This window comes from Strongylocentrotus purpuratus, unplaced genomic scaffold (assembly GCF_000002235.5).
Source record: "Strongylocentrotus purpuratus isolate Spur 01 unplaced genomic scaffold, Spur_5.0 spur5_scaffold_7, whole genome shotgun sequence".
Classification (NCBI taxonomy): Eukaryota; Metazoa; Echinodermata; class Echinoidea; order Camarodonta; family Strongylocentrotidae; genus Strongylocentrotus; species Strongylocentrotus purpuratus.
In genome coordinates, this window is record NW_022145613.1 from 9,607,946 (window position 1) to 9,632,978 (window position 25,033).

General features: G+C 35.1%; 1 protein-coding gene across 6 annotated transcripts in view; it reads right to left on the bottom strand.

The window, feature by feature from the left end:
- LOC105445671 (diacylglycerol kinase theta) overlaps window positions 1-25,033 on the bottom strand; it is a 68,640-nt gene that overhangs the window by 19,168 nt on the left and 24,439 nt on the right. Inside the window, exons 3-14 of one of the 6 annotated variants that reach the window (XM_030974346.1) lie at window positions 22,804-22,906; window positions 21,323-21,411; window positions 20,457-20,588; window positions 16,320-16,458; window positions 13,606-13,812; window positions 9,428-10,471; window positions 5,374-5,442; window positions 4,557-4,657; window positions 3,923-3,995; window positions 1,264-1,364; window positions 702-757; window positions 261-351 (exon numbers count right to left, since the gene is read on the bottom strand). In XM_030974346.1, coding sequence (XP_030830206.1) covers window positions 261-351; window positions 702-757; window positions 1,264-1,364; window positions 3,923-3,995; window positions 4,557-4,657; window positions 5,374-5,442; window positions 9,428-10,471; window positions 13,606-13,812; window positions 16,320-16,458; window positions 20,457-20,588; window positions 21,323-21,411; window positions 22,804-22,906 — 2,205 coding nt within the window. Of the gene's footprint in view, window positions 1-260; window positions 352-701; window positions 758-1,263; window positions 1,365-3,913; window positions 3,996-4,556; window positions 4,658-5,373; window positions 5,443-9,427; window positions 10,472-13,605; window positions 13,813-16,259; window positions 16,459-20,456; window positions 20,589-21,322; window positions 21,412-22,803; window positions 22,907-25,033 lie in introns of all 6 variants that reach the window. The other 5 variants (XM_030974345.1, XM_030974347.1, XM_030974348.1 and 2 more) reach the window with 5 other exon arrangements.

Sequence of the window (25,033 nt, forward strand, 5' to 3'; positions counted from 1 at the left end):
TCATATATACATCGACTAACATATACATGTAGTTCAATCTCAAACATTTCACTGCAAAGTTTCAGTCACATACTGAATAAGTTCTTTACCATACACACACAAATCAATGAGGGGAGAAAAACTACACTGGCTGAATTTTCTATGAAATAAAAAAATGTTAATGTAAATAATAAGAAAAATAAATGAACATAAATAACAATGTGAATTATATATATTTTGCATTAATTTTTGTTTAAAGAGAGAAATATGAATATGCATACCTCAAGGCCAAATTTATGCAAGGACATGTCAATGATCTCCTCCACTGAAATATAGCTGGTGATTGAGATGGATGTAAACTCAACAGGCACTCTGTAAGAATGAGTAAAAAAACATTTAAACATTTAAAACATTTTACTGTTCAAATATGGTTGTCTGCATTACACTACTGTTTCATTGCCCAGGATAATTATATGATATAGAGTTTCAACCTTAAAGAACCAAATTTAAAAGACAAATGTATAAAACAAAAAATTGCACACAATGCAGACAAAATAAAAGTGCAATATTTAGAGTAAACATACTACCTACAATTAAATTCCTTTTCAGTATCATTTTGAAATATCCAATGCTATACTGTCATGCAAACAGAATTATGCATTGGGTTATGCTAATATGTTCAAGCATGTGAAAATCTATTTGTTGGCGTATTGTTTACTTACGGAGCATCTAAGTTGCCAGGATACACTTTGATGATCCCCTTCTTTGCATCACCTCCCTGGAAAGGAACAAGAGAAAGAATGATGGAAAATTAGCAATTTTGATGAGATCTACAGGAGTTCACTTCAATGGGATGAGGCTCCCCTGGGTAAATTACATGTATTATGTGTGAGGAGCAATGGCTCAGTGGTAGAGCAGTGGTCTCGTAACTGGGAGGTCCCAGGTTCGAAACCAATTCAATGCACTAGTGCCCATTGGTAAGGACTTTGAACTGTCGGTCCCCTGGCTGCTTGCTTAAAAGCAAACAAATGCTTCCTTAGCAGTCAGGTATAACAACCAAACCAACAAACCTTCAACAATCATTATTATTAATTTGATTCAGTTCAATCCAATTCTATTCACGTGATAGACTAATCTTTGAAGTCTGATAATGACAGAAAATGAAATTTCCTATATTCATGTATATGTACGTTTAAACTCAATATTCAAGGCTACAAATGATATACAAATTTTATTCAACAAAATCTTGAGATTATTTATAACTGAAAATTCTTTGTTTCTTACCTGGTATTTGAGAATGAATGATGGAATCTTCGTAGGGTGGTGTTTACACAGTTGATGAACAGTCTCACTGTCTTTGGGTCTTCTCTCCACAGTCTGGGAACCTATACAAAGTCACATAATCAACAAATATATAATTAAAGCCCCACTGCACTACTTATAGCTACTTGCACCCTCTATATAGCAAACAATGCCTATTCGGTGACCATTGGTCCCCCATGGTCCCTTTTTTCTTACGTTAATTTAGAGCTGATTTGATGAGATAATCACCTGTCAGTGACCATACAGGGAGGACTAATCCCTCCTGGCCAAACTAGTGCAGATAGGCTTTAAGATTTTTTTTTTCTTTCTGTCAGAATAGTGATAAACTTCTTGCTAATTCTATAAATGAAGAACGAAAGTTTGTTAGAAAAGAGAATGGTGGTAATTTTGATGAGCTTTTTTTCAGTGGATATAGACAGAACAGGGTGGGTTTATAGCAAACGACTTAAACGACTTAACAGGTACTTACTATAACACAACAATCAATGCCTGTGTAACCATACTGGTCTGACTGGCTCCACAATATTACATACTAGTCTGATTTTGTTAGAACAGCTAGAACATATATAATGGAAGCGTGCTTTGTGCATTATGTGAAAAGGATATCATGAAAGGCATAATGAGAATATGTTCACCTAACAGCTACATGTATTGTGAGAAAAGGAAGCTTGTTTAAGGAAATTAATATTCCAGGAATCTTCTTTTATTCAAGGTCAATACTTGATTCATAACTAATACATCAGGTTGTCAAATGACAATCCACTTTTCTATCTCCATTTGGAAACATGCTCTTGAATCCAAACTAAAACAAAAGGCAACAGTTTGTGGTTTGACTATAACACTTTTGACCGATATCACTATTCTAATATTAGACCAGAAGCAAGAGCAGGAAGAGGGAAAAGATCACCACAACTCATATCTGTAACATTACAACATAATGTTTGGCACAAAGGGAGGAAAAAGGGTATTACAATCATCAAATGTGGAAACATAATGAAACTGTTTCACCACACAATTCAGAAATTCTTGAACTTTGAAATATAACTTTGATCCAAACTAGAACATAAGGCAACAGTTTGTGGTTTGTGACTTAAAGGTAAAGACCAGTATTGGAAACGCCCCAATTTCAAAAAAATGAAATGGAAGCTCTCATTACCAATCATGTGAAAGAATATGTTTTGACTAATACATGATGATACAAAATTTGCCGGGAAACCGCCTACTAATTCATATATTTGGTAAATTTGTTTCTCTCATGGTCTGTGAGAGATATAGGGTAGTCCCATATACATCTTTCTGTGTATAGTGCTTGTAACTTTACGAAGAATGGGCCAAATTTCTTATCATTTTGATGATTCCAGAACCTTGCAGATGCTAGATGCTAGATGATCAACCTTTTCTGATTGATTCCACAACGTTTCTTTCACAATGCAATCGCATGACCATAACTGGTCTTTATCTTTAAACACTTGTGACCGATATCACTATTCTAATATTAGACCAGAAGCAAGAGCAGGAAGAGGGAAAAGATCACCACAACTCATATCTGTAACATTACAACATAATGTTTGGCACAAAGGGAGGAAAAAGGGTATTACAATCATCAAATGTGGAAACATAATGAAACTGTTTCACCACACAATTCAGAAATTCTTGAACTTTGAAATATAACTTTGATCCAAACTAGAACATAAGGCAACAGTTTGTGGTTTGTGACTTAAAGGTAAAGACCAGTATTGGAAACGCCCCAATTTCAAAAAAATGAAATGGAAGCTCTCATTACCAATCATGTGAAAGAATATGTTTTGACTAATACATGATGATACAAAATTTGCCGGGAAACCGCCTACTAATTCATATATTTGGTAAATTTGTTTCTCTCATGGTCTGTGAGAGATATAGGGTAGTCCCATATACATCTTTCTGTGTATAGTGCTTGTAACTTTACGAAGAATGGGCCAAATTTCTTATCATTTTGATGATTCCAGAACCTTGCAGATGCTAGATGCTAGATGATCAACCTTTTCTGATTGATTCCACAACGTTTCTTTCACAATGCAATCGCATGACCATAACTGGTCTTTATCTTTAAACACTTGTGACCGATATCACTATTCTAATATTAGACCAGGTGCAAGAGCAGGGAGATGTAATAGTTCACCACAACTCATACATGTATCTGTAACATTACAGTATAGTGTTTGGCACAAAAGGAGGAAGAAAGGTATCAAAATCATCAAATGTGAAAACATAATGAAAGTGTTTCACAACACAATCCGGCAATTCCTAAACTTTGAAATAAAGCTTCTAACCATGCATTTCCCCTGAGATTAATTGATATTTTTGGAAGAACAATACCAGTGTTGCCAATTTAATGAATTAAAGCTGATCAAGTTAGCCAAATAATAGACTCTACCTTGAGGGGCTTAATAAATATACAAGGTATACTTCAACGGAATCAAGAGGGGGTGGGGTAGGGGTATGAGGGGTGGGGCAGAAAGCACATGAGGGGTGGGGGATAACAAAGTATGAGGAGGTGGGGCCAGGGGTGGGGGGGGGGGGTGCAGACTAAGGAGATGAAGAAAAAATAATAAGTGTGTGTGCTATTTACCATGTTTACCTGATTCTGCTACTTCTGTGAGGTAATATTGAGCAGCATTGTCAGCAATGTAGAATGACCTCATTGCCGTTTCCTGAAGATTAAAAAAAAATAAAAAATAAATGTGGTGTGATATAAAAGACTTCTGGAAATGACCACAACTCATGGTGTATCCTGGTACATGGAGAAGAAATCCTGTTCTTCATTAACATACAAATTGACAAAGTGATCTACAACATGACATTCATAAAATGCTGAACTCATTACAAGTACAAGCGTCGTTTTATACACTCTTATGTAAATGTACATATACAGTAGGTGTACAAAACATAGTTAATACAAACTTGCTCTTAAAAAGATATCAGTGTCGCCAAAGAGCCAGAATCCCTGTTAATTTATATTATAATCATTTACAAGCATCAAACTTCAAATTTAATCATCATCTAGAAAAACTAGGCATCATTTCATGACACAGATCCCGTAGAGACATTTTTTTGTCCAGTTGAGCTATGAAACAAAACATATCAAATTAAAATTTGACTTTCAAAAGTTCATTTATGACAATTGACTATTAATCTGGTGACCCAAGAGGGATAATAATACACCAAGGGGTTGCCAATTTGAGAATAATGTATACAGAAGGAGATGATCTTACTGTCAGCTGTTTCATGGTGGTATCCTTGGCAACACAGATGAGATGATACGACCCCTTCTCTAAGGAGGCTGGTCCGTCAAACAGTCGCACTAAATGACCATCTGAAAGAGAGAAGGAAATGGTACAGGCTTGGACGAGTTTTAACTCGAAAGGTTGCGATGCTGCTACCTACCACTTTGTATGTCATGGGAAATAGGTATGATAATATACATGCTTAATGGAGATACTGGAATGTTTCATAAGAGAGCGTGAATGGTTGAATTATGACTAGTGATGGAACCATTTCTTCTATTGATTCCTTAGAGATTATTGACTCAACAGGAAGATAGAACAGCCTCTGATCGAAACCTTCTATACTAATATTATACTTAGTGTGGTGATATCTCGTCACACAAATAACTTTGTCTACGATGGATAGGGATTAATATTACAAACGTATTTGCATATCAATTTTACTGAAAGAGAAAATGAAATGGTACAGGCTTGGATAAATTCTAAATAAACACGAAAAGTCTGGGAATCCTGCTCATTTCGATTTAAAAAAAAAAAGATCTATGCGAATCATTTGGTCGATACAGACATACAGTTATTCTCTTTTTGTTAAGTCTAGGATTTGTTGTTACTTTTGTATTACTTTAAGATTTCCTACTAAAAATCTGTGAGCTATGTCATATAACCAGGAAATAACTAACAATCATCTCCAATATCAATCCCATGTGCTAACATAATAACAACCACTAAATCATTTGGTCGATACAGACATACAGTTATTCTCTTTTATGACAAGTTCAGATTTTTTTTTGAGAATCAAACCTACCTTCTGAACCATATTCCTCCTTGAGTCTAAGATCAGAGTTTCCATCTTGTGCAGATGAACCTATAAAGTCTGTTTAGAACAAACAGAATACACATATATTTACATTTAATGACATGGACCATACATTCATTTCTGTGTTGGTGATTACGATAGATCTGAACAAATGAGCATGGTGCGCCAGAACCATTTTTTCTTCTTCAGTACAAACATCTTTAAAGAATTATATGTATCTGTCTTTAAAGATATTATTCTACTGTCAAGTGTCATTACTATGTTTGACTGACAATACAGAGATTTAAAAAACAGGCTATTTTTCAGAGAATAGAGAAAATGTTCTCCTCTCAATCAGTATCTTCTATTCTAAATCATGCTGTCATTAAAAATGAACTATAGACTGTTTTGTATTAAGTTTTTTTTAATAGTTCATTCTTATCCCCTAAAAAATATGCCAGAATGAGTATCAGGTTAACTTGAGTCCTATAAATAAGATTGAATTTAAATTATTCATCTCACAATGTTCAATAAACACTGAAACGTAATTCACATACAAATCAACTTCATTCCAAAGAACTTTATAGAAAATTTGTAATTGCTGATAACATGTACCAGTAAGTATTACAATATTGCACATCTCAATTAACTTTTCAGTGCATGAATTATTTTGTAATTCAAATCATAATTACTTGTTCAAATAACCCTATTACAAATTCACTACATAGCTACTCAACAATTTAGCAAACATTTAGCTCATAAACATATTCATTTGTAAAAAAAAAAAATGCAATTACTAGAATATTTCATAAATTATATGAACTGATAAATGTTTTGCATATCAAGGATTAAATCAAATTAGGAAATTACACAGAAATTATTGATGGTATGAAAAAGAAAAAAGGTTAATGGTTAAGAAACAAGAATAGTATGCAATTGTTATACTTTTTATGAAAGTGAAAAACAACATAATACCGTGATTTTCACCCTTTAATTCAATAAATTAATCAACAAAATATATCACTGTGAAAATGAATACCACATTATTTTTCCTGAACGACAATGTAAAATATAAGAAGAAATATTATCAAAACAAAGTGATATTGTGAGCTTTTTAGTGATTATGAAAGAGTAACATATCGTATTCCCCGCTTGACAGTCCCATATATCCCAATTCATCGCAGGTTAATATTAGCCTGTCAGGGTCCCCTTGCTCCCCTGACCTTCTCAGACATCTTTTAGTGTTTCATTATTCTCTCTATATTTCTATTAAACATGTCTAAAGGCTGTCGTAAGCCTTATGACTGGACAAAGACTAGATCTTCAAAGAAAATTTTACAATTTCTTCCTCGGCCCTAATGGTATACAAATGGAAATATTGAAAGCAGAGGGTTTTAAGCCTTCAAATTTAAGATCAGGCCCATATCAGCTAAAATTTGATGGGTAATTATTTAACTGCATGATGACACTTCAACCTGCGGCCAATTCAGGCTTTCAGGCCAGGGGCTTAGAATACCTTGCACTTGCAATTTTACTTTGGATATCACTATTTGGGAAGGGGGAAGGTATTATGTTTCAAAACTTCACATATTCTTCTAATATTATTTCTGTTATAATCTAATATAGTCCTCTTGTAAGGTTTACCTTGAATTGTTTAATGTTTGCTCTATCTTTCTTTTCTTTCAAATGCATTCTCGTTATGTTCTTCTTAACGGTTGCATGAATCATATCATACGTACATTTGGAATAATAAAATCATTTGATTATAACTAAAATGAAAATACATGATAACATTCAATATCTTTTGAAATGAGCATGTTAAAAATGTATGATGAAAATGGAAAGATAGATTAATAGATAAACCATCAGGAAAAAAAGAACAAAGAAGAAAATCATGAATTTTGGTTAGTAGAATTGCATAATCATCATATTTTCATAAAATTATGCTGCAATACTTAAAATTGTTTCACAGTGTGGAATATAATTTTGTTAATAATTTCAATTTGCTACAAAAATAAAATGAAAAGCATTAGTGTGAAAACAAAAGCAAAAAAAAAGGAAAATGAATCAAAACAAAAACCACAGCATTTGATGAAATTAAATCAATTTTGAGGATTATAAAACACTTGTCACAATTGAACAACAAACACATTTTAAAGCATGGAGCAACTCAAGTGATATGCATAAACAAAATCTTAAAGCAAAATAAAACGACAGTTGGTTTCCACACAATGCATCAAAGTAAACAATAACAAGCGGTAAATGTCAGAAGCTCAAATGGAATGGGAGGAAAAATAAAAAAGAGCAAAAATCGATGGAGGAATATGAGAATGCAAACATAATGTCGGAACAGCTGACATAGAAAACAAACAGACAAAGGAATACAAGGCCATGGAAGGCTAAACAAAAGAAATATTCCACCATGCAAGTATTATGGCAAACCCCGCCCTATCCCCATTTCATTTTCAATGTGCATTCAAACCCTTTGTACATTTAAAAGGAGAAGTGACCGATATGACATTATGCTAAAAATTAAGATGGTAAAACAATGCTACAATATCCAGACTAATAATCAATCATGAGGTCACTAAATAGTTTTCTCATTTTTAGGCTGGATTTAGAAGAGTAACCATGTAAAGTACTAAACTCAAGCTTTGTTTTTTCCTCCCAGGTACCTGTTTGATAAACCTGGGTCAAGGCTGCAAACTGTAAATAAAATGCCCATATTGTAAAATACTATATCCATAAGATGTTCAACTTTGGAAAAATAGCTTTTATGATTGATTTTTTTTTGTAATGATATGTGTAAATTCACATGACATGGATGGATATTATCTAAACATTTGAGGCGATTGGAATTCATTATCTATGAGAATATAGAGAAAAGAAGAGAAAACTTAGCATTTCTTAACATTTCTTTTTTGTAATCTAGATTTTTAGGTTTCTGTAAGTTTTCGTTTTTATTTTTGGTAGGAATCTCCTTGTTGTTAGCGATTTGGGCCGCTCTGGTAAAAGCGCAGTATATAAATAATAATAATAATAATAATAATAATAATAACGCTAAAAGTGAATAATCTATATATATATACACTGCATAACGGTAGTCTGAATCCTGTTCACTGGTAACCTTTTCTTCTGTAAGATAGAATTTCATATTTTGTTGGTCCAAAAGTTCTGAATTGTAAGAGGAAGTTGTCCTTGAATCAGAGGCAACATGTGCACGTAATTCACACTTTGCTTTCAGAAGTAAACAAGGTTAATGGACCTAAATTTAGCACACTGTATTTTCTTTTATTTTGCTTTCCCAAGGCTACTTGCAGATAATATGCAATCAAAATCATATGTGATGCTTTATACTATGTACAGTGTATACTGTTTTTTTTAAATATTCATTTAACAATTGCGTAAAGTAAAGTACCATCAGGGCAATTTAATTCAGAATTGCTTTGTGATTAATGCTGGTAGATTTCATTCCCTTTTCCCCTTGGGAAATGTTAAAAGGAGAAGTGAATGCACATTTTCAAAATGAATACAATTTTGAAATACGTTACACTTTAATGATTTCAACAACAACAAAATGAATTTTGAGCACATAAAATATGGTCTAAATAATAAATAGATGTAGCTAAAGAAATTTGGTTCACTTGGCTTGAGTTTGTCAAAATACAGGCAATGTATTACAGAGGGTGAAAAAGAAGGAAAACAAAAAGAGATTACTTAGAAATGGAAACAAATGCAAAGAATGATTGAAAGACCATGACAAAAATGCAGAGAAATAGAAACATACATGTAAACAATTAAACAGAAAGATGGGTGGACAGTACCGGTATGTAGAAAAACAAATGAAGACAAGGAAAAACACAGAGGTGATTACACAAATAAACAAGAACTGTGCAATGGAACAGGGGGGCTATGAGATCTATAGTGATATGAGCGTTCTCTTCTCCTTTAAAATGGCCGTGCAAGAATGAAACTTAAATGAACGGAAGGAGGATCCGATGAACGAAAGCAGGGATGCATGCTGAAGATCTTAATGTGCGAAAGGGAAGAAGTTTGTAAAGACCTGAACAGATAATTTGAGTGGACAGGGGCCTGCCCCGCACTGCTCCATTCCGCTGAAGTAGGCATGCATCATCATCATCACCATCATCATCACCAACAAACTCAGAGGTGCTTTGGTCCAAACCGGAGTCAGAGGCGGACCGCCGCCCCTGGGTATGGGTGCGGTACGTGGATGCAGAGATGCGGGTAAGAGGGGGGTGGGTCGGGATTGGTGCTATGGTCGGAGTGGGAGGGGGACTATGGTCGGAAATGGAGGTAGGGGAGAGGACCATCATCCCATGAGAACAATAGGATTGTGATGGGTCTTCAGAGATAAAGGGGTCTACAAAGACAGAGTCACCAACACCATTAGTAGGTCTGGGGGTAGTGTCCACATGAGTCATAAGATCTCCTGATACAGAGCTTTGGTTTGAAGATGTAGCCCTTGTTTTTTGGTCTTTGGTCATGGCTGAACTCTGCAAGTTCGTTTGGGGATATAAGCCCTTAGAATCATTCTCAACATGTTTGTACTTATTCAGCAATGGTAGAGCCTGCGAGAGCAATGTTGGTTTGACCGATTGCTCCTCGTCATCTGTTGGCTCAGACAAGTGGGGGTTGGAGAGAGAGGTGGGCTTGGAGGAGGAGAAGAAGACATCGGGAGAGGTCAGCCCTCCGTCAAATGACTTGGATGACTTCATCTTGGAGCCAAAACCCTTTGAGGATGACTGCATGCAGGGAACGGCTGACTTTGGTCTGGGTCCCTTTGTGGGTGAGGAGGACTTGGGCAGATAGAGACTGGGGGATAGGGTACGAGGGGAAGTAGGAGACGACCCCTGAGATTTGCTGGCAGCGTTCAGCTGAGGGAGGTTTAGCTTGGCACGGTGGGTGGGGGATGGGTCCAAGGAACGGGATGGGTTGCTAGAGGACGGTGGGGCCGTGGTGGTGGTGGTGGTGGTGAGAGGAGAGGATATAGCAGGGACTGTACTGAGGGTGAGGGAATCTAGACTATGACGGGCATTTTTTAGATTCTGGAAGTTTTTATTCCTTCGTGCAGTGGCCAACAAATCTGAGGAGAGTGAGAGAAACATGGGGAAGAAAATGTAGACATTCACATAAACAAACATTGAATTAAACACAAGGTAAAAGTGCTTCATCTAAAACATTTCATAATACTACAACTTCATAAGGACCATGACTAATACTTAATTGCATTTGGGTTATATTTTTAAAATAACAATGTGTTGAGATCACTAATAAATATCAGGCCCTACATGAAAAATTAGTTATGCAAGGCTATCCTGTTTCATTAACATTAAGAAAATTATATATCAGTTCCAAAAAACTTTTTTTGGGGGTAGTATCTTGAAGTAAAGTCCCTGAAGTTGAAGTATTTTCACAAAGCAAGACATGTTAAATATGCAAAGACAACAACAAATAATGTGAACGGATCATAAAGGAATTACAAAATATGTGCAATGAGTTTCCACTTAGGGTATTAGAAGCCAGGTACCGGTATGTGCAATTTTCTTTTTCAAAAAATGCAAGAACTACAACTTTCGTTAGTTTTTAGTTTCATTTTTGAAAATTTTGACATTGTTTAATTGAGAATAATAATAATGGGCAATTCAAAAAATTATATTTTTACGATGGAATGAATATAAGGAATTGGGAAAATAGGACAAAACAAGATAGACACCCTTAGATACACAAGGTAAAAACACACAAAGTAATAGAGACGTAGAGAAGGCAAGAAAAATACATGAATAAGAGTGAGAGAGAGAGAGAGAGAGAGAGAGAGAGAGAGAGAGGAGGGGGGGGGGGGGGGGGAGGAGAGAGAGGAGAGAGAGAGAGAGAGAGAGAGAGAGAGAGAGAGAGGAAGGGATGGTACAAGAACTAGTTCTTTATCTCAGTGCACACATGTAATCACTCCATGGCAGTGCACAGACATTTATCTTTTAAAAAAAATTACTTCAAAACTCAAAGAAAGATTTGAGCAAAGACATAATCAAAACCATTAAAATTTAGGAAAAAAAATCAAGCAAAGACAAATAACTTTAATACAAACACCAATACTTGCTATAAGATAAGAAACTTATTTATAAAAAAAAAGAGGCGGAAATCAGAAACACAATTGAAATTCTAGCTCAGAAACCACATGCTCTGCCAGAAAGGCACACAAACATGGAATATCCCCCGTTATACCCTTCTTGCATTCACATATATTACAGGCATAAAATGGAGAATAGTCCATGCAAAATAAAGCTTGTGTGTTATTTGCTCAGAGCCATAAGGACATTAACTCATATTATCTTGAATACAGAGTTTAACTCCCTTTTGGTTCTCAGCGGACCCCCCCCCCCAAAAAAAAAAAAATATATATAATTTTTTTTTTTTAAATCAACAAAAAAATCATGTACCGGTATGCTATGTTGCATTAGTGGGCTGCTAGTGGTCACCTGATAATCATTAAAAGTAGACATCATTTTCAAGATGTGGCACTGAATTGGATGAAACTCAATATCACTATTCATGCTAAGTAATTCAAACAGTTTCATTGTATGTCAAAATGATAAAAAAAATTCTGTAAATTAAACATAATACCAAATACGAGCACTAGATAGTGATACTGTAGGATGAATATAATAGGTGAGGGCAAATTCACAACAGGAATCTTTGTCATTATTTCAAAAAGAATTGGGAGGTTTTGAAAGGAGTTCCTATGATTCATGAATGGAGAACCTGAGATAATATGACTATTCATATATGAAAATATGAATATCAATACGATTTCTGAAGAAAAAAAAAGAAAGAAAAAATTGACAGCATCAGGTGAATACTGGTATCATTACAGGTAAACCCTATGTAAACCCCTATGCAGCTGCTACTGGTATTGACAATTTGGCACTGTGACTGTGAGCAAGAAAGCTACGGGGGACAGTACGCTTGCCCTCTTTACCATTTCTCGGAATCCCTCATTCATTTAAGGCCACTGTCCCATCCTTCTATACCTTCTAATTAAGTTGTGACACCTAGTCTATGTGTATACAAAAAGAAGGCAGCCTACATGTAGAGTATATAAAGCAGGACACGGTATGCAGTCTGTGGGACCACAGGATTGGGATAGCACATACTCTATTCATTTAGTGTAGGATTGTGTTAAGAGGGAGGAGGGGGGGGGGGGGGGGAGGGGGCAGCCAGCAGAACTTTATATAAAGGTGTATCACATTATTTCACCAAATGATATCAATTTGCAATTTGGTGAATAGAATTTCTATCTTCAAAACAAATTGAGTTTCATTTACCATTTTCACCTAACTGAGAAAAAAAAAATTCAATCGTATATTTGACTATTAACAGTTTCACAAAATGAATGCATATGAAGATGAAATGCATGGACGTTAGAAGTATGGGGTGCTGGATTAATGAATTAACAATGATTTAAGTCAACAATTATAATCACTGCATGCTGAATACTGCAAACGCAAGTAATTGTAAAGGGAGGTAGGATTAAAGTTGTTAACGTTTAAGGAAACGCAGGGTAACAATGATAAAAGTTATCTCATCCCATGACCCCCCTTCAAACTAAATATCAAATGTTCAATGTAAATCTCAAAAAACACCCCTCTCTACTGAAACTTGAAAAACATCACCTCCAATGGATTGGTGATTCCATACCGGTATGTACATGTACATGTATGTACAGTATGTATTAACAACCAAGAACAAATAACCAAGTCTTCTAATATGCATTACCAGTTAAAGTTTGAATTGTAAAATCTCAATAAATGCACAAATGGGCAAAGAGCCACAGGTATCACAAATTGAACCTATTCTATTTAACATGAATTGTTGCCAAATTTTGAATAGCATTTGATAATCACAAGCCCCCCCCCCCCCAAAAAAAAACTTTAGGAAGGGTCATCTACATGTACCTAATACACTCATTTAAATGACTTTGTTGTATCACAATCACTCGATAAAATCCCTTTTTTTGTGCCAAAAGTATAAGGTCAAAACATTATGAAAAGATATCAAATCTTCCATTTGTTATGTCTATTTCAAGTGAATGCCTATAAAAAAAAATTGTGCCATTCAAAACTTCAAAAGTGACTTAAAAAGAACTCATCAAATTGTTTAATTCCCTGTTTTAATAAAGAGAGAGGAAAAAGTGTTAATATGATTTAGAGCATTCTTTCATACTTGACAAAGACTCGCTCCGTTTGACTTTGACTTTTAATCGGGATAGGACCGGCGATGAAGTGCTAGACCTGTGGGTCTGTCGCGGTGTGCGTAGCAGCCTCGGATTGGCAGCGGAGAGTGCGGCCTCCCCCACGTCTCTCCTGGCTCCGTTGGGAGTCTGCGGTGTCAGGTGCCGCCGCTGTTGATTTTGCAGGTCAGTTTTAAGAGCTTTGGTTTTGTCAACGTGTTTGAGAAGCATTGGTAAATGATAATGAGAAGTTAATGGAAGAGAGCATGCATGGAAAAATGGGATGGTTGTTGTGATTAACACTCAATAATTAACTATAAATATTAAAGATATCACAAGTTAATAAAAACACTACGCTACAGAGGAAGAAGCCCCTCACACCCTAAAATCTTTCGGGAGAAATCGTTTTGCACGAATATCTTCAAAAGGATCTAAATGTTTTCCTTATATTAGAAGATTATATCTCCAAAATATATTGCAGTTTTGGTATTTAAAGGCCCACTGCACTACTTGTAGCTACTTGCGCCCTCTATATAACAAACCATGCCTAATCGGTGACCATTGGTCCCCCATGATCCTCTTTTTCTTATGTTAACTGAGAGCTGAGTTGACGAGATAACCACCTGTCCAGTGACCTTGCAGAGCGGTCTAATCACTCCTGTAAACTAGTACAGATAAGCTTTAAAGATATTGGATATAATAACTTGTAAACCATATCCCTAAATGCATCAAAATTTTCATATAAATCCAAAAAATACAACTACAGTTTCTTGACATACATGTATGTACTATTTGTACATGAGTAGAAAACTAGTGAATCGTAATAAACTGCAATTATCCCCAATATTAATAGGGCTTAATTAAAACAAAGTTTCTTGTAATAGAATCCATAGTTCCATGGATCAGTTTTAAAAAAATTTTTGTATACAGTAAAATACCAGAAAAAACAAACAAACAACAAGTCTTTCCCTGACAAACACTTATAATATTAAACGATACCGGTAGATGTGAGAAGCTTCTTACAAGTATATCAAAAAGTCTATTAAAAGCAGAGCATAATAATGCCAAATCTACTCACTATTTCCCAAAGAATCAAGATAAAAGTTTTAAAACATCAATTTATGCATTGCGTTAGAAACCATTACGAAGCCTTTAAATTTCACTTCAGTCGACTTTGAATTTGAAAGCAAAACAGCCATCTAGACTAAACCAGGAAATTAACCATAATAACTAAGCATTCAAAATTGGGGCAAAAGACAAATAAAAAATGAAACTACATGTATCACAGAGTCATATTTCTGTTTATTAAACATTTAAATAGAAAAATGTTATCATAGAAACTGATTTTTAAAGGATTGAAAGCTCCTTTGAGGGCAAGTTTAAAGAGAAGATTGGGTTTTGGTAAAGATAAACAATAATTTGTTACTTTTCACATTCTTGTTATTCCCATATGACGGAATATTTTGGTTGCAATATGTATAACCAACAAAAGGATTGCATTTGAAATATCTTCATAATCCTAATAGGACAAGAATAACAATTTCACTGCATGTGATTTACAGCATTTTGATGATCCAAAAACCTCACGATACAAACTTAGTTCCAAGTACTGCATCGACCTTACGGAACAACTTCTAGACAGTTTCTCCTGCAATGCAATGGCACGATCAGTACTGAACTTTATCTTTAAAACGAAATTCTATTCTATGCTATTCTTCACTTCAATTTGCACACAGTGGGCTCTATGGAGGGATAGGGCAGACAACTACTTTGACGGTTAATTTGATAACAGCTGTTGGTAGAGGTAAGAGGTGTGAGATCTAGCACACATTCTAACGCTACAGGGTTAAGACCAGAACTGATAAAAAGAGGGCCCACAGCTCCTAAGGTCGCTCAGCATTATCATTACGGCATGCATGGAAAAAAAGCAAAGCTGCATGCACAGCAGTAGGTAGAATGTGAAGTGATACTGAGAAGCAGGATCAAGTATATTTAAAATCATGCTAAATTTATAGACAAGGGATAATTTTGAGTAAAATTGGCTGGTAAAAGAGTGGCAGTAGCATTCATTGGAAACAAGTTTTTCAATTGAGAGGTTAACTATTAAAGAAAAAAGGAAAGGGGGAGGTATTCTGCATTACAAAATAGTTTACAACATAACTAAATCAACTGGACAAAGAGTGAATTGTATACCCACACATCAATAATGCACACCCATTCATATAGTGTATCCAAAAGTGGAACGTTTAGCGGCAAACAGTGCTTAATACAGACTTGAAATATAAAACAAGAAGAACACCATTATATGTGTACAATGTACATGTAGACACTAAATATCTAGCAAGCATGCTACATGTCGGTTTTCAAATGGATACAAATAAAGTGCATCTCCATATTAAAAGAAAATGCAATGGAGGGGTGTTTATAATTGCCAAGACAAAAGTAAGGGATTTCACAATTGGACAGCCACCTTACCTAAACAGTTGTGACGCGACTTCAATGTTTATGAATGCATTGTCAACTTTGAAGTTAACTCTAAACAACGTGGCATCGGGAAGAAAAAAATGTTTAACAGTTGCATCAATCAATACATCTCATTACCAAATTGGCAATGAAATAGAGGGATTAGTGATTGATTAGTACGCACGGTTTTGATTGGACGGTTTCCCAGCCAGCCAGGCGTGTGATTGGTCGGTTTGAATCTCACCTTGTATCCTGGATACAATGTCTCCTTTGACCATGTTCATAGTGACAGGCATTGAGACGGCCCAGGGGGGTATAATAAGCTCACGGATTGGACCCATGTCACACTCCCTCATAAGAGATTTGAAACATCCTGAATGCGCCTGTTAAAGAGAAAAAGAAAACAGAAAATAGGTCAAAGAATGCAAAATGGAAAGATTTATTATCTAAATAATAATAAGTAATCATATATGTCTGACATACCACAAATTCTGAGATATTTTAACCCTAGTTATCAGATTCGTGCATAAAACAACGTGTACCATCTCCACTCCCTGGGGAAGTATTCAAACCATCTACTACCAATAAGGGCACCTGTTAAAGCAAACATCAATTTGAAAAACGGAAAACAAAAACAATAAAGACTCAATCTCTTAACCTTAAATGTTGAATATCAACATAAATGTGAATTATATAATAATGAAAAAAATGGGTCTTGGTCACCCAGGGTAGCCACATCAGTATTAACACTGCTTTTTAAATGGTCCCTACCGTTATTTTTAGTCCAGCAATTGCCAGTACCCATTTACACCTAGATGGAGAAGGGCAAATGATGATACATTTTTTGCCAAAGGACGTTTATGCCGTTAATGCCAGGCTGGGATTCAAACCTTCAACCCTTGGATCGAGAGTAAAGTGAATGAACCCCTATCCCACAACCACTTCACAAAGATAGAAGAATGGAATTTCACAATTTAATAGCCACTATCAACAACACTTTCATCAAGGGTTAAAAAAGGTGGTATAATGACCCCAGGCCTAATTAACAACATCAGATATTTCTACTCCCGGGGAGAGTAATGATAACATCTAGCCACAGTGCATGAGAGCATTAATCACACTTATTTTATAAAGTTTAACAAATAACTTAAAAAAAATATTCATCCCTCTTAAACAGGAAATGCACATGTGAAACTATATTATTGGTAAACATTTTCTTTAAAATATATTATATTAGTTAGTTCCTCTTTTCTCGTGCTATTTCCACTATATTTATCGTTTCATTACATATTTGTTTGTTGTGATATAATTATTTTTGTATTATGTTTTACATGAGAAATAAAAATCAATCAATCAATCAACAACAAAAAAAGAATACTTTAATTACATTTCGGTTTCAATGATAGCTCATTCAGTTCAACAGTCATCACTTTTGTAATACTTCCTTAATCATAGTATGATAACTGAAAGTGAAATTGGACCTATACTTCAAGCTAAGCTATACTTAAAAATTACTGCACCAAACTTTGATTTTCCATCAATTTCTTAGTGCTTATTACTATTGCTTTGGAACAGGAAAACAGGATAGAGATTGAAAGTGTTTGCAGGAAGTAGAGCCAGAATTTAGGGAGAGTGGAAACTTCTGGTTGTGGAGATCGCTTTGAACTTTGCTTGCGCAAATTAATATGTGGATTTTACAGAAACTCAATCGTTTACAGTGGAAAAAGGATGCTTTCATTGATAACAGAGAGAAGGAAGTAAAAACAATTAGCCAGTGCATTTGAAGTAGCCAATTTCATAAAAGCAAATAATGTACAAATAACATGTCACATTGATATTGCAAATGTATGCCACAATTGCTGAGCAAATGTTTGCCATTTATCATGCTCTAAAAAAAAGAATTACTGTGAGTAACATACATGTACCCTAAATTTATTCATAAAAGATTTGTTTTTAAAAATTAATAGTTGATACCTAAGTTCTTTCTATTTGCCCACTATATATGTTTGCCTTTGAATTGAAATTATCGGAATAAATTTGTTGGTTTTTCTTTTCTCTCATACATCACCTGTGACAAAATAGCAATATTTTACATTTCATGTGAAATGAAATCACACAAATAACGCGATATCAGTTACATGTTTTTATGTAACAAATCTCATGCATATGTACATTCTATTCACAGTGTCAGTAATGTTTAACAGATCTATACAGGCGTACAACCTCACTTCAACATTTCCATACGTTTTCAAGCTCTAGCCTCATTTTACTGACAGACTGGCTTGCCCTAAGCCATCAGGTTGATTTAGTATGCAGAATATCTAACAATTCCGAGAAACAAAATTGGGCTACCCCGTAGGTACATGTAGGCTACATGTTCATTTCAATGCGGAGGAAAATGTCTGCAACAGTCTTGGCAACAAAATGATGGATCTTTAAATATTCATGGAATTACTTCAACGTTGACCTAGAAACAATATGAAAATAAGAATGGAATGTGTAAAAATATCCCTTTCCTGCTTCTATTGCCTTTTTGAATAACACCTAAATATGTATGCATGTTGGACCTATTAGTGAAAACATCTACCATAATCAAAAATAATGAATTTACATGTACATAAAAAGATGATATCTCCCTTTAACCCATCACAATTAAAAGAAAGTATTGCATATATATAATTATGCAGCAAGAAAATCAAGGTGATATGAGTACAAATTTGTACATTTTTTTTCTCCTCAAGTGACAAATTGCGATACTTTCCTAAGTCACAACTGCTACATCAAAATCAATAAATCTGTAATTATGACAGAGAAAGAAAAAAATGATCACATAGTGAACCAATAGCTGCATCTAGTTTCATATTTTACATTATGTAAATCAAATCATATCCACAGCTCTTCAAGAAAAGAAAATATCCCAGAATCAAATTGTTTTACTATTCACCAAAAAAAACAATAGCTCATGGATAAGAATTAACACAATTGAACATAACTCATCACCAACAAAACATAAACCAACATTGCAATAAGCCTTGACCCCAAAAAACCAGACTGATAGCTGAGGCGTGCATATCACACACAAACACACACACACACCCAAACACACGCACACACAATCCACGAGGAACCCAGTACACACCACCTTGTACAATCCACACTCTTCTAGCACATCTAATATGCCTCTTACTTAGCCTCATAAGCTGAAACGCAACCCGACTCTCATTTCTCCAGGCAATTTGAGCTAAAAATAGACATGGGGGCCAGATCGCGGAAGCGCACAAGAAACGAACTAAGCGCCATCATCGCAGAAAAGAGGGTCGGGATTGTCAACGAGGAATAAGGGGAGGAGGAGGAGGAGAGGAGGGAGAAGGGAGGTGAGAGAAAAGAGATGGTCTGCTTGTTTGATTTTTTGACATCGATTTTATAGCTGGCATTCATCTTCCAGTACCATTATGATGGGTTGCTATGGAAACCACTCACAAGGTACAGTCTGGGGCTATTTCAAGATGGCTCTCTAAGACTTAATTCATTAAAAGGCAACCTGTTTCTTTTATTTGAAAAAAGGCTTGCATCCTCACATGTGAAACCCTGGGCTGGCAACAATTGAGAGAGCATCACGGCACGAGATTGCCATCCTTTTAACCGAACAATACCAGCACTTACTCTTACTAATATCTACCTCTAATGCATCAGGGTCGACAACGTGTAAAGGGACATGCATGTTGTGCGTGTGAGAGGGAGAGAAATGTCGCTATTGAGGATTTGAAAAAAGAGGGGAAAAAAAAAGAAATTTCACTGTACATGGAATGTATGCTCTATTTCTGAGAAGCATGAAATACAAACAGACTACAAGTTTATACATGGATAGAGACAGCTCTTGAACAAGGGGCATTTTTAGGTGGGGGATATACATGTGCATGTACATGTAAGGGGGTATGCCCCCCCCCCCCTAAAAAAAATTAAAAAAAAAAAAAAATACTGTTGGAATATTTGTCATTGTTATGGGCTATCAATTTTTTTTTTAAATGACGACCCTGATGGAAAATATTGAGAAGATTGTCAAATAAAATATGATAATCAAATCACCTCTTTTGTTTAATTGCTTGAATATTGGAAACGTTCAGCTAACCCATTGGCAAATGAGGTCAAACAATCCCCCTCCCCTTTCTAAATGGTCCGGTGATAAAAAAAAAAAAAAAAAAAAAAAAAAATTAATAACAATAAAGAATGTACTGTTACCCAACACCTTTCCAACTACTGAAAAGTAGAATGTTCACTGAGGTTCCATTCCCTGATCAATCAATCAGTAACAAAAAAAACACTGAAATGTTATCGCTTTGACAAAAGTGATGAAATCAAATGAATACGAAAAGGAACTTACCGTTGCCCAACACCATTCACACTTCATACTAGCCAAACACTCATGGGTTGCACACGACTTCTTGCATACAAGACATCGGCTGTTGGTCGGAAGATTTCCCTCCCGCCAATGGTGATATACTGTGATTTTATCCTGTAATAGACAGCAGGAAAGAAAGGGTAACAATCTTAGTCCAAAGTGTAGATAGAATGAATTATTCAAGAGCACTATGAAATTAAGTTACTCTTTTGGAAGAAAATGAGAACAAGCATAAGATGCAGTTAAGATGAATAATATTCTGAAGGCGTATTTGTGTCCAAAACTATCTATACCAGTACCATTCTGATATTTGGACCTGATAGATATTGCGCACGTGTCGCGTAGTCCCATATACATCTTTCTGTGTACAGTGCTTGTAACTTTACCAAGACTGGGCCAAATTTCTTGTCATTTTGATGATTCCAGAACCTTGCACTACACACCAATATTTAATTGCTAGATGATCAATCTTTTCTGATCGATTCCACAACGTTTCTTTCACAATGCAATCGCATAACCATAACTGGTCTTTATCTTTAAAGGAAATAAATAAGTAAATAATAATTCATATTTTTCATTTCCAATGTTTAACAGACATTCTGAAAACTAGAACTTGATACTGAATTCTGCCTCTTTAGCTTTATATAGAAAATAAAATCTCAGCAATATATCAGCTCAGAATGTTGGTAAGTGCTAAAACAATTCAAATATAAATCTTCAAAAGTAAACCTCAATAGAAAGCAATTCTGTATAAAGTAATATTTACAACAAAACAACAGAATATAAAATATTTGGAAATCAAATTACAAAAAAAAAATCTTATATGATAGATAATTTTGTTGACTTACCAGTTCTTTACTTTCATCATAAGCAATGAAGCGTATGCAGTTGCTCACAACAAAATCTAAACAACCAAGGTGAGTATAGTATTCACAGGCTGAAAGGGCAAGAAAAATTATGAAAAACAGAAAAATTTAAACTTTTGAAAATAACTTGAAGGAATAGACCAGTTCACGGTTAGCACATTACTGCAATGACCCCAAATATCCACAGATCTTCCAAACATGAAGAGGTCCCACTTTGTACATTTTGAAATAATCACTCCTACAGCGATGGAGGTGCTATATAAATAGCCGTTGTTTCCCCTTTTCAAAGAATACTTCAACCTGTGTATCATGGAGTGCACTGCTTGTGCATGAATGAATAATGATTACATAACTTTCATGAGCACGTATCTAGTATTTCGTTTCCGTGTATTTCAAAATTTGTTCTGCAATGACCTTTATCTGCTCATGCTCAGACTGCAACCATGAACTGGCTCATTTGTTAATACCCAAATAAAGAAGAGGTTGAGTATAATCATATTCACCTAAAAAATAACAGTATATTTATTAATTTTTTACATGAATTATCCCTTGTTATGATCTCACCACAATCATCATAATTTAAAAGTTCAACCTAGTACACATGTAATGGTAATCAAATTCAGACAGAGCACAAGCATTAGAGATATAAACAAATTTTATTTCAATATTTGTGGGAAATATACAATGTTACACATATAAGATTGGAACCTGTAGAAGACTAAACCCTCAACCCATTAAATTTGTGAATTTAATTATAATAATAAATAAATTCGTTGGCTCCTTTTAATTTGGCAGTATAAATGTAGTGTTATAGTTTATTAGACAATTTCATTTGCACACCCTTGCACTTTTAAGGTAGCAGTCGAAGTACACTTTGGAAGTTGATTTTCAGTGTGATAATCAATATAAATGTATCCAGCAAATGTATCTTTTGATACAAGACATTATTTTGCTCCTGCGACGATTGTTCCAGGCTTTATTTTGTCAAAGGTATAGGGTTATGGTTACAGTTGTAATTGGGTTTTAGCCTTTTCGATTATTTTAGGGTTAGGGTTAGAGTTGCTGGAGCAGGTGTCTCACAATGATCCAACGAGTTTCATTCAAATTGCCTTTTTGCTACCAGAACTAGATAGCCGTAGAATTGATGTGGTCTATCTAGCGGATACGTCATCAGACTGTTGATCACAAGGTTCGCGGTTTGAGTTCCGCCGTGGCAATTATGTCTTTTGGCAAGACATTAATGTATATTTGCCACTCTCCGCCCAGGTGAAGTAAATGGGTACCCTTTAGGAAGAAATTACTCGAATGAGTTAGCGCTTTCTAATGGAGGGATTGGAGGCTCAACTGATGCCGGGGTAATAATATGATACTTTGTATCAAGTGCAGAATAGTATCTTCTTAAAGAAGCTAAGCTATATAAATGGACCTATTATTTCTATTTTGTTTACTATCTTTGAGCTTACCTTCACAGTGTAGTGACAAGGCATCATCTAATCTCCTCCTACAAACATTGCAGAACTTCTTCCTGAAGTGCCCTGGATCTGACCATGTATGTGGAACAGGATCCTACAAGAAAAGAGGTAAAGAAAAAAATAGGAAACAGAGTGTAAACAATAGTAAACATGGGTACACATATATGTCTGTAAAGAAGAAAAAATCATCTGTATTTACAACAAAAAAAAGTTTCCCCTTATGTCTGAAATACCAGTATAGGTTATTCCACTTGATAATTGCAGAGTAATTTTGGGGAGTTAAATCAATGCAGTGTTTATACCACTTGACAACAACACATCTACAAATGTACAAATGTACAAATAATGATTTTCTAGCAGCTTTTTCCCAAAATATTTCTCATATGTGTCCCCTAATACTATTAAAATAAACAACAAATAGTCTTACATGTAGAAGGGAAACAAAATCCCTTTCAAAATCAAATATAAACAATAACAAACACTTTGTATCCTCAATCTGCATTCCATAATATCCAAATGGTTCCATCATTTGCAATAGAACTACTGTAGCCTCATTATCTAGTTATCACCCACATGTACACAGCTGAAATACCTGCAGAGTGATTGACTTTCGCTGGTAGAATAATTAAGTCGTATGAACTGCACTGGTCGAACAATACTTGACCCTAATGGGGACAACACTAGGCTTATTCACACACAAGAAAAAGTATGATTTGAATCACGATTCCAATTCCAATTCTTTTGGGCCCTTTCACACAGGGGATACAACTTGTAAATACCGGTACCCAGCAAATATAAATGTTTGGAATGGCTATCAATGGCGGTGAGATAAGAAATCTTGTATTACAAGATTTCTTATCTCACTCCCATTTACCTTTTGATAACATGGAGCACATGTTGATCTCTATTTTAACATAGAGCGTACAACAAGTAATCCCTGTTATTTACTCAAAATGTACTTAAGAGTGAGATCTGAATCTCATGTCAAATCAAGATTCATACAGTAGGTAGAATTCACACAAAAAGTCATGAGATTCTGATAGCCATTTAAAACATTTATATTTGCTGGATTTGTGTTTGTCTTTTATTCACCTCATATGCACAAAAAAAAAGATTTGTATTAGAATCTCTCTCCATACATGGACATGGACAGATTTTTTAGTTCACACACGTAAAAGTGAGAAACTGATCAGTTCAAAATTAAAATTTTTGAACATCATCAAAAACTGGTCATATACATGTACATGTAGTACCAAATAATGATGATAATGATAACAATAACAATAACTAAGTGTATGTAGAACAAAATTAGCTATCATTGTTGGTCACTGATTTAGCAACAACATTTTTGGATTCATCTACTCTTTTTGGTTTCTGCATAGACTGCTTTCATAGTTACATATACGTATATACCCGGTATATAACTTTACCACTATCCTCGCAGTTATCAGTGACCAGACCTTCACTAGTCTGTGTATGAACAGCTCTCTTCTACATGTACATGTATGCCTTTCTTAATTGGAATGGCTGGCTAGCGGCCTACTGGCTAGCTAGTTAGTTGGGGGAGAAGTAAGTCAGCCCCCTTTCAACGACTAAATTGGTCAAATGAGTATCATGCTCGGCTTGTTTCCCCTGCATTCCTCCTGTCTCTGTTCATTTCATATGAGAATACACATCTATCTATCGCTCTCGGTGGCTGGTCAAAAATGCTTGGTCCGTCTTTCAAGGCACTCATCGAAACCTAGGAGAGTGGACTTATTCAACAGTAATTTGCAGTGTAGATAATGTTGAAGGGTCTTGAAAATATGATAAAACTTAGAGCATTTATAATCGAAATGTACAATGTACATGAAAAATAGGTCATTTAAAATAGTCCATATTCGATCAGTTGATTAGAAAATGTAAAGTTGAGCGAGGGACAGGCTAGGGCAAGGTTTGTAACAAATTTATCACAAAAATATGGATCTATTTGATATTGAATTTTTTGTATATCTTTATCTACGTTCAGCAGATGTTCAAATCAAAGTAAATGCAAGATCAATTTATCAAACATGAAACATCATATTTTTCTCTGTGTGTTTGTGTAAGGAGAAAAGAAATATAGACAGGTGGGGCAGCAACCTTTCCCAAACCTTTCTCACAAAATGCTTCTACAAATGATGTTGCATTCTGCATTGTAAAACTGAGCACAGAATTGGAATACAAACTGCTTACAGCAGTA